General features: G+C 50.8%; 1 protein-coding gene across 1 annotated transcript in view; it reads left to right on the forward strand.

The window, feature by feature from the left end:
* The window catches only part of STARD9 (StAR-related lipid transfer (START) domain containing 9), a 128,601-nt gene that overhangs the window by 99,071 nt on the left and 12,981 nt on the right, over positions 1-16,549 (forward strand). The window contains exons 21-26 of the mRNA XM_012649134.1: positions 403-877; positions 2,991-6,166; positions 6,230-13,109; positions 13,297-13,494; positions 13,943-14,126; positions 14,537-14,674. Coding sequence (XP_012504588.1) covers positions 403-877; positions 2,991-6,166; positions 6,230-13,109; positions 13,297-13,494; positions 13,943-14,126; positions 14,537-14,674 — 11,051 coding nt within the window. The remainder of the gene's footprint in view (positions 1-402; positions 878-2,990; positions 6,167-6,229; positions 13,110-13,296; positions 13,495-13,942; positions 14,127-14,536; positions 14,675-16,549) is intronic.

Genomic DNA, 16,549 nt, shown 5'->3' on the forward strand with positions numbered 1-16,549 from the left:
CCTTTTCATGCTGCCCCAGCCTTCTGTATTCTCTCCTTTGTTTTCTTTGTGATATGATGGAACCTTTGGTATTAGGTGTTCTCTCCTGTCTTTCAGAGACAAGAGGCTCTTACAAGGGGGCTAGAAGCAAGAATAAGGAAGCTAACTTTCTTGTTGTCCCTCAGAGTGATGGACCTCCTACTCACTCCACTTGCACATTGGTCCTTGTCTTGCTGCCTGCCCTAGCATGTGCCCACTCTTGTGCTGAGGCCCCGTAGCCCTGCAGCCCTCATCCTGCCGCATCGCCCTGGCCAGCTCTTTCACACCACACAGGTCTAGGCATGGCCAGAGGTGTCTGAGTCCAGGCAGCCACAGGTAGGGAGGAGGGTGCTGACCTTCTCTCTGGGTGTTTTTGGTTCCCAGACCAGCAATGGCTGCTCAGAGAAGAGACCTGGCTGGCTAGCTTGCAGCAGCAGCAGCAAGAAGACAACCATGTAGCAGAGAAAGAAGTTGAGACATCTGTGGCACCTGATGTTTGGCTTCAGACAGACTCTGAAACTCAACCATCCCCGCTTGTCCAAAGCCAGAAGAGGGTGGTACAACTGCAGCTCCTGCGGAGACACGCTCTTCGAGCCACAGAACGGAACGTCCGGCAAAAAAATGTCTCATGCCAGCTAGAGAGAATCATCCAGAAGCAGAGATTGCTGGAAGCCCAGAAGAGACTGGAGCAGCTCAAGGCATTGTGCTGGCTGCAGGATGACAGCACCCAGAAGTCCCCATACCGGGTTCCCAGCCCTGATGCTACAGTTCCAGGGCCTCAACATAGAGGCAGATCGACAAATTGCAGTTCTTTGAGCCTCCGAAGGCTTTGCAGCCAGCACTCACCCCAGCTACACAGGTACAGCCCGTGGTTGTCACCTGGAAGCACTTGGCTAAAGTGTATAACATTGTTGCCTAGGCAATGTTCTTTACTCCCCAGTTTCTTCCATCTGTGAAATGAGACACGGGTGCTCCTCTCTCCCTCATCACTTTCCCCTCCTCTGGCACTCCTCTTCCTTCTCTGTATATCTTTTCAGACTCAGTCTTCTCCCTTATTCCTCACCCTCAGAGTAGTGATTCTGGCCTCTTTGATGCTGTCTTCTGAGCAAGGCTCTCAGCTTTATTTGTCATCTGCTCGTTAGACCTGGACTACCCATATATATTCCTTGTGTGTCCTGCGTATCCCACTTCCGTCTCCTCCTGCATCTAACCAGACTTCTTCATTCCCACACTGCCTTCCGCTCCCTCCCTCCTTGCCCTGCACTTTAAGTCAGCGTCCTGGCCCCACCTCCGACATGGTGAGCGAGTACATCTTTTTGACTCCCAGGTTCACGTCAGGATCGTCCTTATTTTTTTTCTCCATCACTCCTTACATGCAATAAAGGGGGGGAGGATATGTTATCTCCCAAACTCCTTGGACTAGAAGCCTGTATCTTAGACCTTTTTATATCCTCAGGGCCTCTGCAGGAGGTTCACAACTGATGTCTGTTGGCATTGTTTGCTCACCTCTTTGGTCTTCAGAGTACTAGGTGGGCTTTTTAAAGCCATTTTGTTGTGAAAAAATTTTAAACATACACAAGGGTGAGAGAATAGAATAGTACACTTATCACCCATTCAGCAATTATCAGGATTTACTACACTTGCTGTGTCTCCCCATCTTCCTGCTTTCTGATGTATTTTAAAGCAACTCTTAGACATCATGTCATTTTAATTCTACATTTTTAAGTATATACGTCTTAAAAATATGAATTTTCCTTATTAGCACAATGTTAATTTGTAGTTTGTCACAACTACCAAAATTAAGGTTACTTGATATAATCTAAAACCTAGGCCACATTCAAATTTCTCTAGTTGGGCCGGGTGCAGTGGCTCATGCCTGTAATCCTAGCACTTTGGGAGGCTGAAATGGGAGGATTGCTTGAGGTCAGGAGTTCGAGCCCAGCCTGAGCAACAGAGTGAGACCCCATCTCTTAAAAAACAAAAAATCAGCTGAGTGTAGTAGTGCATGTCTGTTATTCCCAGCTACTCAGGAGGATCGCTTGAGCCCAGGAGTTTGAGGTCATAGTGAGCCCACTGCGCTCTAGCCTGGTCAAGACAGCAAGACCTTATCTCCAAAAAAAAAAAAAAAAAATCTCTAATTGCCTCAAAAAATCTCTATTTATAGTTGGTTTTTCAAATCAGGATCCAAGATTTACACACTGCATGCGATACGCCTTTTAGGTTTCTTTTAATCATTCTTTTTGTTTTATTTTTATTTCTTTGTATTATTGAATATGAATATTAAAGTAAATCAGTTCTGTAGAATGTACCACTTTATAGAGTTATCTTTAGATTCCTCATAATATCATTTAAGTTGCTCCTCCATTCTCATATCACCTATCAACTGGAAAATTTCCCTAGAAGTATGATTAGATTCAGTTCAACGTTTTTATAATATAAAGAAATTGAGGGTTGGGTGTGGTGGCTCACACCTATAATCCTAGCACTCTGGGAGGCCTGAGAAGGGAGGATCGCTTGAAGTCAGGAGTTTGAGATCAGCCTGAGCAAGAGCGAAGACCCCATCTCTACAAAAAGTAGAAAAATTAGCCGAATGTGGTAGCACAAGCTTGTAGTCCTAGCTACTAGGGAGACTGAGGCAGGAGGATTGCTTGAGCCCAAGAGTTTGAGGCTACAGTGAGCTGTAATGACACCACTGCACTCTAGAATGAGACCCTGTCTCAAAATAAAAAAAAAACAAAAAAATTGAGGAATAGGGTGTACCTGGGGCCTCTCAGAGAGCCAAGATTATAGTCCACAGTTACCTATTGTACCTATAGAGCTTTTCTCTGGCTTTGCGGTCTATAAGAGACAGTAACACGGGCCTGGTTTCTAATGTCTTTCAGAGCAAACTAAGTGGAAATTTATATTCCTTCGGTCAGCAGGAAGTAAGGGACCTCTTACTTCTTCTGAGGTGGCTTTCCTTGTCTCCACAGTGTTTTCCTGAATTTGGATCCCTCCACCATGTCACCACCTGTACCTGACCCCACTCACCAAATATCAGACAAAACACCATCGGAGGAGTATTTGCCACGGGCTGCTTCTTACCCTCCAAGGACAGGGCGTCTCTGCAAGAATGGCCTCCATTCCTCAGGCCCAGGGAAGCCCTGTACAGCCAGAGGAGCCTTGGCCAGTAGGGGAGCCTCAGCTCCAGACACGTGCCTCACTGTGAGCCCCGAGTCTGTTGGTATCCAGGAAATGTATCGAGTGGGTAAGCAGCCCCAGTGGATGGTGTCCCAGAGCTTAGCGTCTTGGAGCCAATCAGCTAACAAGCTAAAGCCAAGGGATGAGCCAAAGACCCTCACCCCTACCACCCAGATCAGAAGGGCTAAGGGACTAGCAGACCCTGGCCACATACAAGCTGGGTGGCGAGAAGAAGGGAACCTTGAGACCCACAGGGCTTCTAAGAGAGCCACTTGCAGTTCTCTATATCCTCAAGGACCCAAGCAGGCAGCCGTGCATGGAAAGGCAGCCAAGACTTTTCGGGCAGAATACAAACCACCTTCTCCAAGCAAGGCATCAAAAAGGCATCAGAGGGTATTGGCAGCTAGGGTCAGAGACATTGCCCAAAAGTCCTCTCATTTGTCTCATGGCAGTCCTTTGAAGAGACAACACAATGACGGGGACCTAGACAGCATGGCCCCCCTCAGAGATTCCAGCCCAGTAGTATTCCATGCAAGGGAAAAAGACAATGATTTATCTGATACAGATAGCAATTACTCAGAGGATTCTCTCTCCTGTGTCTATGCCAAAGCCCTGAACGAGCCACTGAAGCCAGAGGACTCCCAGGGGAAGAAGTGGAATCTCCCAGAGCCAGAGAACTCTGAAAGTGACAACAGCCAAATCTCTGAGGACTCACTGGCTGAAAAGGAGTACCAAAGCCCAAAAGATAGCCCAGGGGGCAGTCATCCCACCAACTATGGCCAACCCAGGACCAGAGCTAGAACCTCTGTGAGGGGCTTCACTGTGCCCTCAGACAGTGTTCTACTTGCTCAAGCTCACAGGAGCTTTTCCATGGATAGCTTGATTGATGCTGGGGGGGAACTGGGGGAAGACCAGCAGGAAGAGCCTTTCCTTGGTTCAGCTGGTGAGATACCCACAGAGACTTTTTGGCACCCGCAGAACTTCAATCTGCCCATAGTGGACCAGGAGGCAATGCACAGGCTTGATGCCGTCGACCACAGGGCAGGAGCTAGGCTGGATGCCATCCTGCCAATGAGCAGCTCATTTCATCTTGATCCCCAGTTCCAGCCCCATTATGAGCTATCTGAGTCAGAGGTGGAGGCAAGCTGCTCTGAACGAGCCAACTCTCCCCAAGACATGCAGCTTTCAAGAGACAGCCCATTGATGTCCATGGATTCCTGGTTTTCCTGCGACTCCAAGATCAACCCCAGCAGCCCCCCAGGAATAGTGGGTTCTTTATATCCAAGTCCTGATATGCAGGAATTTCAGTCCTGTGATGAGGAGAGGACTGGATACTGGCTAAATATTGAAGAACTAGAGCCATCAGGTGTACAAACAGTCCTGTCATATAGCTCCAAACTGCTCCAAGGCAGTACTGAGCTACCCTGCAGTGCAAGAGATGAGGACACAACCTCTGCTTCTGGTACATCCAAGCTGTCACTCTGGGGAACTCAGAGTCTTCTTCAACCAGGAGCTGATGGCTCCTCTCAGGGCAGAGGTATCCCTGACACAGCCCAGCAGGGCAGCTCTGAAGTATCCCACAATTCTAGTGTGTCAGGTGTGCCAGCTGCTTCTGCCGCCACATTCACTCATGTAGGCAGCACCCAGGAAAGGGATTGGGCTGCCCTTCAGCAAAAGTATCTTCTTGAACTCTCTCATCCTGGTTTGGAGGCCATAGAAGAGCCCAGGCCAGCTTTCCTCTGCCTTGAGGAGGACTCTGGTTCCCTGACCCAAGCTTCTGGCAAAGGAGGAGATACTATATTGCCAACTGGTCCTAGGGTATCTGGCAGTCTGGATTTTAATAACTTTCCAATCTATCTATCCAAAATCAGGCGTGTGAGAGCAGAGAAAGAACAGGACAGTTTGAGTGCCAAGTTAGAAGGTACTTCAGATTTCTTTAGCACTAGTGACAAAGAGGTGAGTTATAATGAAACTTATTCAGCAGACTTAGAATCATTGGCTTCTGGATCTATGAATGCACAGGTCTTTTCAGAAGAGAACAAAATACCAAATTCCATGATAGAATCTGGTGAAGTCAAACAGAACAACTTGCAAGAGTGCTTTCAGGGTAGCAGGAAACCTGGACTTATGACTTCCTCTGATGAGTATTTTTTCCAGAAGAGCGCTTGTCACAGTACTGTCACCATAGCCACCAAAGCAGATCATCCACCTCAAGGCTGGGCTCCTCTCAGGAAAAATAGTGTAATCCAACCAAGGCAATTAAGTCCCAACAGCCACTGTCCCCTACAGGAAGAAAAGGCAGATTGCCAGGAGAGCGCTAAGGAAGTAGTTGAAAGACATACAAATGTTTCCTATGCCTTTCCCTCAGGTCCAGAGCTGTACCTCCACTCTGCTCCCTGGAATCCATTCCCATCTTCCCTGCAGCCACCTGCCTTAGAAACATTCTATGTGACCAGAAGCAGGGATGCCCTCACAGAAACTGCCTTAGAGATTCCGGCTTGCAGAGAAGCAAGGGTGCCTTCCCCTCCTGCTAGGGAAGCCTGGGGCTTTGGTCACCACCAAGTCTTCCAGAATGCTTATTTGAAGAATAATTTGCCAGTCCTGTCACAAAACCAGAATTCTAAGATTGCCTCATCTCAGTGGGTCACAGCAGAGAGGCCAGTTGATCTAAACACCAAGGGAGTTATCAGAGAATTAGGGAAGTGCTCTGGAAATATTAAAGAAGAAAGCCATAATTCAGTTTACTTTTTTGTTGCTCAGAACAGACCTTTTCTCCCTTCTACCAGCACAAGAATAGGTGAATTTGAAAATCAAGCTGGAATTTTGAATATAAAACATGGTCTTGAAGCACTTGAGGGAGAAGAGGCCACTTCCTCAGATAGTTTGGGGTCTGGGAAGCTTCTCTTCCTCATCTGTGAATCTGAGGCCAGCGGGGAGGAAGAGCAGGGTCAGAGTACAGTTCTAAGGCTGACCCAGGCCTGTGATGTAAAGAGACAGTTCCCTTCTGGAGCCAGGTGTGATTTCATCTGTAAAACCATCAATTTAGGCCTTGAAAAGGACATGCCAGGGGAAACTGCTGTTTCTTTGGAGTCTAGATCGGTACATCACAAAGTAAGCAGCCCAGTGATAGTGGCTGAGGATGAGAGTCCAATGTGGGAAGGGAAGAATGAAACTGGGCTGCTTGGAAAAGCTCTTCATCCCCAAGATAGCTCAGAAGAGTTTAAGTTTCCAGGGACGGAGTCTGCACATGAAAGATTCCAGTTAGTTACATGCTCTCGGGAAAGAAACCCCAGTGAATGCAAGGGCCCTGGAAAGTCACAAGAAATGTTAAACCCCAAAGAAGAACCTTCTGGAAAGAAACAGAATAAAAGGGTTAATAGTGCTGATGAAATGGCAAGGCTAATTAGGAGTGTCATGCAGCTTGAAAATGACATCTTAGAAATTGAATCCAAGCAGGATAAGCAACTTCATGCTTCCCATACACCAGAAATCAATAAGGAGTTTGTGTTCCAGGACCAGAAGGATCAGGAGAAGGCTGACCATATCCTTAGGCCAGCCAGCTCTGGAAACGGTTTGGCCTTCAAGGATCAGCCATCTTCTCCAAAACAGACAGATGATGTCATCTTTAGGGATGGTGAAGCCAGAGAAATGGAGGTTATCAGTAGCACTGGGAACTGGGTCCAGAAAATCACCCCAAACCCCTTCGTGTCAAGGGAATGTGTACAAGAGAGTAGATCTGTGAGAGGGCTCACCCACTCAGCAGAGTTAGACAGATCCGCCAGGGACGTGTGTGATTCTTTAGGGACATGTACAACTCTCAGAGAGTCCATCAACACTTCTCTTCATCCAAGGAGAGTAAAATCATTGGCTAGAGCTCTGCCGTTGCAACCCAGGCCAGAGAGGTCTTCTGAGAATGATAGCGAGTGGGTAAAGGTGTCTGTAAGCCACAAAGGGCAGCCTTGGGACTTAGGAAGTCTTGAGGAATTGGAGACTATGAAAGGTTTTCAGGAAACCCAAACTGCTGAACACATAAGTGGTTCCACGCAAGAGGAGCCAAAAGCTCAAGGCAGAGTTGAAATGGCTGTGCAAGGGGGAGGGAGCCTACAGGAGGAAGAAAATAAGATGGTCTCGACTCAGAAACTTCCTAGTCCAAGTCAGCTTTATATGGACACATTTTTCAGCCAGGAGACTGTCTGCCCATTGTTGAGCCAGACAGACCCCTCTACAACTCCTCCCCAAGACCTGGGGAATACCTTGCCCTTGAATTCTCCAAGCCTGCCAAGAAGCTGTCTTCATGAGTCTGATGCTATAGGCATCTCTTCAGCTGACTTTGTGCTGGACCCCACAATGTTGAAAATTCATAATAGCCCCTTGGTGACTGGAGTAGAGCTTCAGGACCAGAGTGGAGAGACCAGAAGCCACAGCCCTCAGGGAAACGGAGGAGGCTCTTTCGTGGCACATGCTGCTCACTGTGAGTCTGTGATATCCACGGCCCTGGGATCTCATCGTCAGTGTGGTGCACCAGAGAGCACTGAGGCCAGGATATCAGCAAGGACCAGCCCCCAAGACCAAGCAGGGGACCTCAGAATTGCCTCTATGGGCTTGAGTACCAGGGAAGGTTTTGCTTCTGAAGCTGAGGTAGCTGTACAAAAAAAAATAAGAGCCAGTTCCCTGAGGAGGATCTCTAGTCAGCTGGAAAAGAGGGTCAGCTTCTCCTTAGAAGATGATGATGACCAGGGTACGAAGGCAAGGCAGAAAGCAGAGGAGGAGGCTGAGGCCCTCAGACTTAGCAGCAGTACTTTCTTAGCACCTGTTTCCCTGCCGAGGGTACCTACTCTGGAGCCCAGGCTGTTGGAGCCCTCTGTCTACGCATCCATGTGCCTGGCTATCTTGGAGGAGATCAGACAGGCAAAAGCCCAGGGAAAGCAGCTTAATGACCTTGTGGCTGGGGGGACAGTCTTTCCTTACTGTGAAACTTTACTAGAACTTGAATGTTCTTCAAGGGCTGCTGGCAGGCCTCAGTGTACACAAATGGACCAGTCAGTGTCAGACGGGACCAGGAATGAGGGTGAAGCACAGGGGCCTCACGGGGTATCTCTATCTGCTGAACGAAGACATCTGTCAGTTGATAAGAGAAAAGTCCAGGCCACACCCCTCTCTGCAGACAGCTTTCAACCTCCACCTAACTCTGAAATTGACAGAGGGCCACAGCATCCCATGCAAGCTGTCTCCCATGCTACCTCTGCTTTGGGCAAAAGACATTGTACTGGAGAACTGAAACATTTCCTGGGAGCTTGTGAACAGGTCACATGTCACTCTAGTTCTTTTGAAATCATAGAGAAAGAAGCAACCAGAACATCTTCCTCTGCTGATCCTTTGGCCTCAGACAGTCTTCTTTCTTCAGCAGCTGTGGAGGGGGACAGGAAGGCAATATCAGAGGAAGTAGTGGCTGCCTTATCTTCTCAGGCCCCTTGTAATGATCCTGGAGTGATTCTGTGTGGGCGAAGTCAGCCAGCTGCATGGGAGACTGCAGAGGGCATGCTGCCTGGCAGTAAGGACAGCAGCCCAGAGCACCAGAAACCTAGAACTCTAGACACCACATATGGAGGAGGTTCGGGTAACTTCTTAGAGACTGCACAGGGAGAAGAAAGAGCCCAACTTAAAAGTCAGTCTGTGATCTGTGATGCTCAGAATTCCCCAAGTCTCTCTTCTAAGGAAGACCATGTTCAAAGCTTTGAGGCTTCCATTGGTTTAGAAGAAGGGAGGGCAAGTCCCAAACAAGGGACTGTTCTGCCTGGAACCATGAGAAGGGTTGAACTGGGAGCTCCCGCCCAGCAGCATGTGAAGTGGAAAGGAAGTATTGTGTCTGGGCAGACAGAAGCCTGCGGGGCTGACAGCAAACATCCCAGGCCAACTTCATTTCCGGATCAAAGACCTAGCCCAGATCCTGGGGGAGTTAGGGAAGAAGCTCTGTGCAGATGCCGAAGGGAAACTTTAGATTGCCCTGTCTTCTCAGGAAGCATTGAAGGCAGTCGGACTCTCAGCCCATCTAGAGGGAAAGAAGAGAGCAGAATTCCTTGCTGCCAGTCGTGCAATTCTCAACATGTTGCTACTCATGCTTGTTCCTCCCATTCCTCCACTTTACTGTGTTGTGGAGATAGTGACCTGGGGAAGGAGACTTTCAAGACTGCCCCACATACTGTCCACCCAGCCTGTGTAGTAGCTTCCACAGCCTGTGAAATGGATGAGAGAAGAGAGAGCTCTTCCAGGGAACCTGACATGCTCTTGGCACATGACCTTGAGCCCCAAGACATGAATATGGAATTTAGGCCAACAGAGAGCAGCACTCTTGAGCCTTCCTCTATGGCTGCTGTCCTATTTCCAGCTCAAGGCTGCAACTCCCATTCTGCCCCTGATGTGAAGACAGGTTTCCTCAGCCACCCAGCTGCTGACAGAAGCTCAAGTTCAGTAGGGGTTCCTGAAAAAAAGGTTACTGAGAAGAAAGCCAGCACAGAACTTGAGGTTGCCCCTTTCCCTGCAGGCACGTACTCTGAGCCACTGAGGAAGTTTCAGGACAGCTCTGTAGGTTGCCAGAATGCACAGGTGTCTCAAACAAAGGGAGAACCACTTGCAACAACTCGGGAACCACACACCCTGAATTTAAGTGAAAGGTCTGCTGAGAGTGGGTCAGTGATAGAGTCACAGCATGGATGTCTCGAAAATACCATCAGATGCCTGTCAGAAAACCCACAGATTGCCATGGAGTCCAGGGATCACAATTGCTTGGATCCCCAAGCCAAGTTTGTAGCAAGGTTAAAACACACCTGTAGCCCCCAGGGTGACAGTCCCTGGGAGGAGGAAGAGCAGCAGAGAGACCAGGATTCAGGTGGTGGTGAAGACCCTGCCCAGGGCAGGAATACCCCACCTTCCAAGGAAGGTGACTTGGATGGCCGTCAGATTATGAATGCTGGCAAAGAGGAAGTGGCTGTGGCCAAGCCTTTCTCACTGGGCTTCGAAGACCCAGCTGCTGTGCCCTTGGGGCAAAGGGAAGCACCACAGCCTGCCGCCCAGAGGCATGGCCAGCCCCGCCACAGGTGCTCACGTCCTGTGATCGCAGTCTTCTCTGGCCCTGAACACTCCAAATCCTCCCCCAGACCACAGTTCTCTGTGGTCAGCTCTTCTCGATCTCTTCAAGAGCTGAACTTGAGTGTGAAGCCTCCTTCCCCTGCAGATGAGGACACGCAGGGGCCTAACAGATTGTGGAACCCATACCTCAGGGGCTTTTCCTCGGGAAAGTCAGTGCTGAGAACATCTCTGAAGGCTGAGGACTGCCATGAGAAAGCCTCATCTAACTTGGATGATGGCACTGCTGATCACAGGCCCCTAAAACCTGCCACCCCTCCTTACCCAACGTATTCTACTCTCTCGTGCATGCCAACCCCTGCTCTCGTGACCAGCTGGATGGCTGGTGCTTTGGATCAGGCGCAGCAGGGAAAGCCAGAGCACCTGGGTGTCCAGGTCAGGCCAGAGAATTGGTTCTCTCAGGTGGACAAAGGAATGTTGCACTTTGGCTCCAGCGATATCGATCCCTCCGTCCCGCCCTGGCGTCCAGAGGGACCTGCGTGTATTGGCTGGAAGCAATATGTATTTGGCAGTGCAGTTGATGTCTCCTGTAGCCAGGAACCCCAGGGCCTGATACCGTCAAATGTGGCCCTATGCTCGGGCTCCACTATGGGCAATGGCCTAGAAGACCAGAACTCCCCATTCCACTCCCACCTCAGCACCCACGCCAGTGCTCGGGACCTGACAAGCACCTCCAGCAGCATTGAGAATGCCCAAGCTTCAAATGTATGGAGTTCCTCATTTGTCTTAGGGGACCCCCATGTCCTGACCGGCCCTGAAGGAGCAGCCCCCACTTTGGGTCCTGACAAGAGACCCCGCCCCCCTGGTGGAGCAGGCTGTCTAAGGGGCGAGTCCCGCTTGGCTGAAGGAAGTGCTGCAGGTCCAGTGGATGAGGTTATGCTGCCGTATCAGTCAGAGACAGACTGCCCTGCGGAACAGGTCAGGGCGAACACATTTGAGCAGGGCACACAGACCCTGGGTTGCAGGCTCCATTGGAGCTGCACTGACATCTCTCAGCCTGAAGCCAGCGCCGCGTCAGCCCCTGATCTGGCTTCGTGGGCCAGCATGCACAGCCTGTCTCTCCACCTCTCACAGCTCCTGCACAGTACCTCAGAGCTGCTTGGGAGTCTCTCCCAGCCCGGTGTGGCCAAAAAGGAACAGAACACCAAAAGGGACACCCTTGATCAGGCCCCACAGGCCCTTATGATGGATGGCTATACTCAAACCACTGTTGATGAGGGCAGCCAGACCGACCTGGCCTCACCTTCTCTGTGCCACCAGGCCTCAGAGGCCAAACCTCAGGGAGACAATGTGATGATCTTTAAAGTGCTGAGCTCAGATATTTCAACCATGTCTCAAAAAAGGGGAGACATCCCAGGGGCATCTCAGGAGAGAGAGGCAGAGGAAACAGCATGGAAAATGGCACAGCCCCCAGATCTTCAGGAAGAATGCACTCACTGCAGGTCCCAGAGCCCTCTGACACCCTCAGCCCACTTAAGGTTTCAAAAAGACCCCCTTGGGCAGGCCCACCCTTCTGTGATCCCGCCGGTTCCTGACGCTTTCCTGCCTCCCATTTCCCAGCCAGCGGAATCCTGTTGCATGGCTGTCGGCAGCTCCAGCCTCGGCACCTCTCACTCCCCAGGGCTCTTCCCCCATACTTCAGAGTCCATCAGGGAGCCTGGAGTGCAGAAGAACCTGGGCCCCACAAGTACCTCACTGGTGGACAGGGCCTCCTCCCCAATCCTCACTCTTAGTGCCAATGCCCCAGAGTCAGGTCTCCCTCCAGGCTCTTTGACTCCCTCAGCCCCCTCAGTGCACCCTCTTGACGGTCACCGGAAACTTGACTCCAGCCCAGCTCTTCCTCCTGCCACCCTACAGCCTCTAATGGACAATTATTCCCAAACCTTTGATGAGTCAGATGGTTCCCAGAGAGCTAAGACTCTGGGTGGACGAGGTCCCTCAGAAAGAAGTTATGGGAGGCCCTTCCTTGAGTTACGCTCCCCACGCAGCCCACGACAGAGCCCAGAACTCCAGGTTGGTCTCGTAGGGCAGCTGCCTCAGCAGCGTCAGCCCAGCACTGCCATCGCGGTCCCAAGCAGACTGCTACCTCCACCGCCGCTGCGCAGGAGCCAGGTGCTGGCCGACAGCTTCGTGTCTGAAGAGGCTGTTTCCCCAGAGCATGGCCCACTGAGCAATAGGGAGCCAAGTCAATGGCAGAGCAGGACAGTGTCTCCAGTGGAGCCGCAACCTACGCTGGACTTTTCCTCTTCATGGGGAGGCCTCCGACACCTCAGCCTCTGCCCTGTCTCTGAGCTGACTGTTACTGCAAAGCTCCAGGGTTCTGCCTTGAGCCCACCTCAGGCCTGCCAACCTGAGGGGCTCCTGCGCCCCAGTTCTCAGATGTACGTGGCCCCCAAGCCCCAGCATCATGGTCTGAGGGACCTCCCAGTGCATAATAAATTTAGTAACTGGTGTGGGGTTCAGGATGGCTCTTCTGGGGACCTGGGTGTGACTGAAGAGCTGGGGGCCAGCTGTGATGTCAGCTCTGGCAGAGGCGCCCCACAACCTCCTGAAGGCCAGAGCCAGGATCCAGAGTGGTCCCAGAGGGAGCAGATCCCCCTGCAAGTTGGGGCCCAGAACCCCTCACTGAGCATGGAACTCACGGAAGCAAAACTGCACCATGGCTTCGGGGAGGCAGATGCCCTGCTGCAGGTGCTGCAGAATGGGACGGGGGAGGCACTCGCTCCCGTTGAACCTGTGCGGTCCACCTGGGAGGAGATCTGTGCTCGGTAAGGGCCGCCAGCCTGGAGTTGGGAGGGAAAAGGGTGGGCTGAGAGGAAAGAACCTGAGCGGACTAACAGCTTCCTGTTCCCTCAGCCTTTGTTTGTCTCTGGGATCTTCCAGGGGTCAGAGGTAGAACTTGAGGTGAAGGGTATTTGGGGCCAGCCTCAGTGAATGAATCATGTTTTGTCTCAGGCAAAAAACAACCATTGAGACCCTTAGGAGAGAGCGGGCTGAGCGACTTCAGAACTTCCGCCGGACACGAAGCCTAAGCCCCCAGAAACAACTGAGCCTCCTGCCCAACAGAGATCTCCCCAGCCGGGACCTTGACTTGCCCAGCAGGCGCAGAGAATACCTGCAGCAACTGAGGAAGGATGTCGTGGAGACCACCAGGTAAGGGTGGACTCAGAACCCTGCAGGGAGCAGGCTCTGTGGTGGGCTGGGGATTGTGGGGAGCAGGGACTGGAGTGTTACCACCCTGGGGAGTCCTCCATGTCTGTGGATGAGTGGAGGTGGGTGTGGGAGACTGGGACAAATGGAAAAAACGATGCAGGAGGGAGTAGGGTGAGAGAGGGCTGGACAGAAAGGAGTCCTGGGAAAGGATGGGCAGAGGGGCTCCGACACGCTGTGCGAGTCTGCAGGCCTGGGTCTCAGAACGGCCTGTTCCTCTCTGTCCAGCAACATCTCCTGAGGACATAAAATCAAACTTTAAGACCCCGGGGGTAAAGGGAGGATGGATCCTTCAAGGAGGTGGTGTTGAGCTAGCCTGGGGTGGGCCAGCCAGGACTGTCACCCACCCGTCATGTCAGAAGGTATCTTTCCATCCTGCAATCCTCCCCAGGAGCCCAGAGCCGGCATCGAGGTCTGCTCACCCCCCTTCTGACATAGAGCTGATGCTGCGGGACTACCAGCGAGCCCGCGAGGAGGCCAAGGTGGAGATTGCCCGGGCCCGGGACCGACTGCGGGAGCGGACGGAACAAGAGAAGCTGAGAATCCGCCAGCAGATCGTTTCCCAGCTGTTTAGGGTGGGCAGTGGGGCGAGCCTCTCGTTTTAGGATAGGCCTGGAGCCCGCGACAGACCTCAGACTGGATCAGCCTTCACCGTGGTTGCCTGAGTCTTGGGACATAACATTTGGAGGAGAGAGTGGGACCCCTGGTGTCAGCCCAAAGCTGAGCTCAATCCCTCTTTATGTCCTGGTCAGACCAGCTCCTGTCTCCAGGCCATGGGGCAGGAAGAGGCTTGGGCTTGTGGCGGGGATGTGGGGCAGTGTGAGGAGCGATGGCTTTGGGAAAGCGTGGGGTGTGAGGCTGAGTCGGAAGGCACCAGGGGTGGGTGGTAGGAACTGTGGAGGTGAGAAGGGCTGGTTTGGAGTGGGAGGGGTGCAGGTGGTGAGGGGGCATCAGAAGCTGGCTGATGTTGATCTGGCCTTCCCAGGAAGAAGAAAAACTACATACGCTGGCCAACTCCAGCTCCCTGTGCACCAGCTCCAATGGAAGCCTCTCGTCTGGGATGACCTCCGGCTACAATAGCAGCCCAGCCTTGCCCGGCCAGCTCCAGTCTCCAGAGAATGTGGTAAGCAGGCGACGTTGGGAACCAGCCAGGACCGCTGAGGCGAGAATCAGGGCAGGATGCTGTGCCTTTCAGAGGCTGCTGCAGACATGAGCCCTTCAAACATGCAGGATTTTGTGCTCCCCTTTAGTTCTGCCTCCCTCTGTTCATTCATTCATTCGAAAAGTGTTTGTTATGTAGGCATTATTTTAGGATATGGCAGTGAGCAAAACTGTTCTTGTTCTTAAACAGACTGTTAGAGGGATACGTGTTAAAAAGCTTGTTTTATGATTGTTTAATTATTATTGTAGTAATTTGAAGAAGGGGTGCTAAGCCAGCACAAAACAGGGGGTCTGACCTAGTCTGGAAGGTCAGAGGAGATACTCTGGAGAGAGCGCATTTATTTTATTTATTTATTTTTTTTGAGACAAAGTCTCACTGTGTTGCCTGGGCTAGAGTGCCGTGGCGTCATCCTAGCTCACAGCAACCTCAAACTCCTGGGCTCAAGCGATCCTCCTGCCTCAGCCTCCCGAGTAGCTGGGACTACAGGCATGCGCTACGCGCCACCATGCCCGGCTAATTTTTTCTATATATTTTTAGTTGTCCTATTAATTTCTTTCTATTTTTTTTTTTTTTAGTAGAGACGGGGTCTTGCTCTTGCTCAGGCTGATTTCGAACTCCTGAGCTCAAACAATCTGCCCGCCTCGGCCTCCCAGAGAGCTAGGATTACAGGCATGAGCCACCACACCTGGCCCGAGAGAGCACATTTAAACTGAGACCAGGAAGATGAGAGGTAGTTGACACGTATAGTGGTGCTTTTTTGGGAGAGATGTGGGCCCAGCAAGTCAGGCCTTGAGGAAAGGAGAGCTTGAGGAACTAAATGAAAGCGAGTGTGGCTGAAATGTAAAGAGCGAGATGGGAGAATGGCATGAGAAAGGACTAGAAAAGGCCAAACCATGTAGAATGTATTGAGAATTCTGGCCCTTTTCTAATCTATCTGATCATGTTACTTCCCCAAAGTGAAGAAGCTGCTGAAAGTGACAGAAAGCTTGTAAGTAGGGGAGTAGAATGATCGGACTGTAAGAGAAGGAGGCAAAAGCGGCTGTCGGGAGATGATCATGGCAAAGTTGAGCCACAGATGATTGCTTGGTTCGTGGCACTGCCAGTGAGCAGATGTGGATGTCATGAAGAGACAGCATCCACAGGGCTTGGTGACTCACTGGATGTGAGAGGAACAGAGAGAGGGGTGCTAGAACATACCTTTTTAACTTGAGCACTGAAGGGGTGGCGATGTCAACAATGACAAGGAACACTGGAGGGAGGACCAGGTTTTGTGGGGAAAGATCAAAAGTTTGGATTTTTGTTTACTGGATTGAAGGTGCCTGTGAGAAATCCAGGTGGGGCAGTTGAAACAGGCAGTTGATAATATAGATCTAGAGCTCAGAGGTAAGATCTGGCTGGGGATAAACATTTGAAATTCATTTTATAAACAAAACTTCATATAGTAAGGAAAATAATAATCAAACAGTAGCAAAGTACCTGCAACGTCAGGTGCATCTTTGAGTCTTCTGTTTGCCTTCCTCAGAAGCAGTCATCTGTCCTAGTTTGTATATTACGGACATGTGTCTATTAAGAATGTATGTTTTTGTAAAGCACGTGAATGGAAGTATATTGTGCTCACTTGGTCACTTGGCTTTTTTCCTTTAGGATATCATTGCGTATCAGTAAATCTAATTGATTTTAATTCCTTTAAATAACTGAAGTGTTTCTTTTTTCTCTTATTGCATGTTTTTAAGTGTAATGTTTTGTTTTGTTTTGTTTTTTGAGACAGAGTCTCACTGTGTTGCCCGGGCTAGAGTGCCGTGGCGTCATCCTAGCTCACAGCAACCTCAAACTCCT

Source organism: Propithecus coquereli, unplaced genomic scaffold (assembly GCF_000956105.1).
Source record: "Propithecus coquereli isolate 6110/MARCELLA unplaced genomic scaffold, Pcoq_1.0 Scaffold3, whole genome shotgun sequence".
In the NCBI taxonomy this organism is placed as follows: Eukaryota; Metazoa; Chordata; class Mammalia; order Primates; family Indriidae; genus Propithecus; species Propithecus coquereli.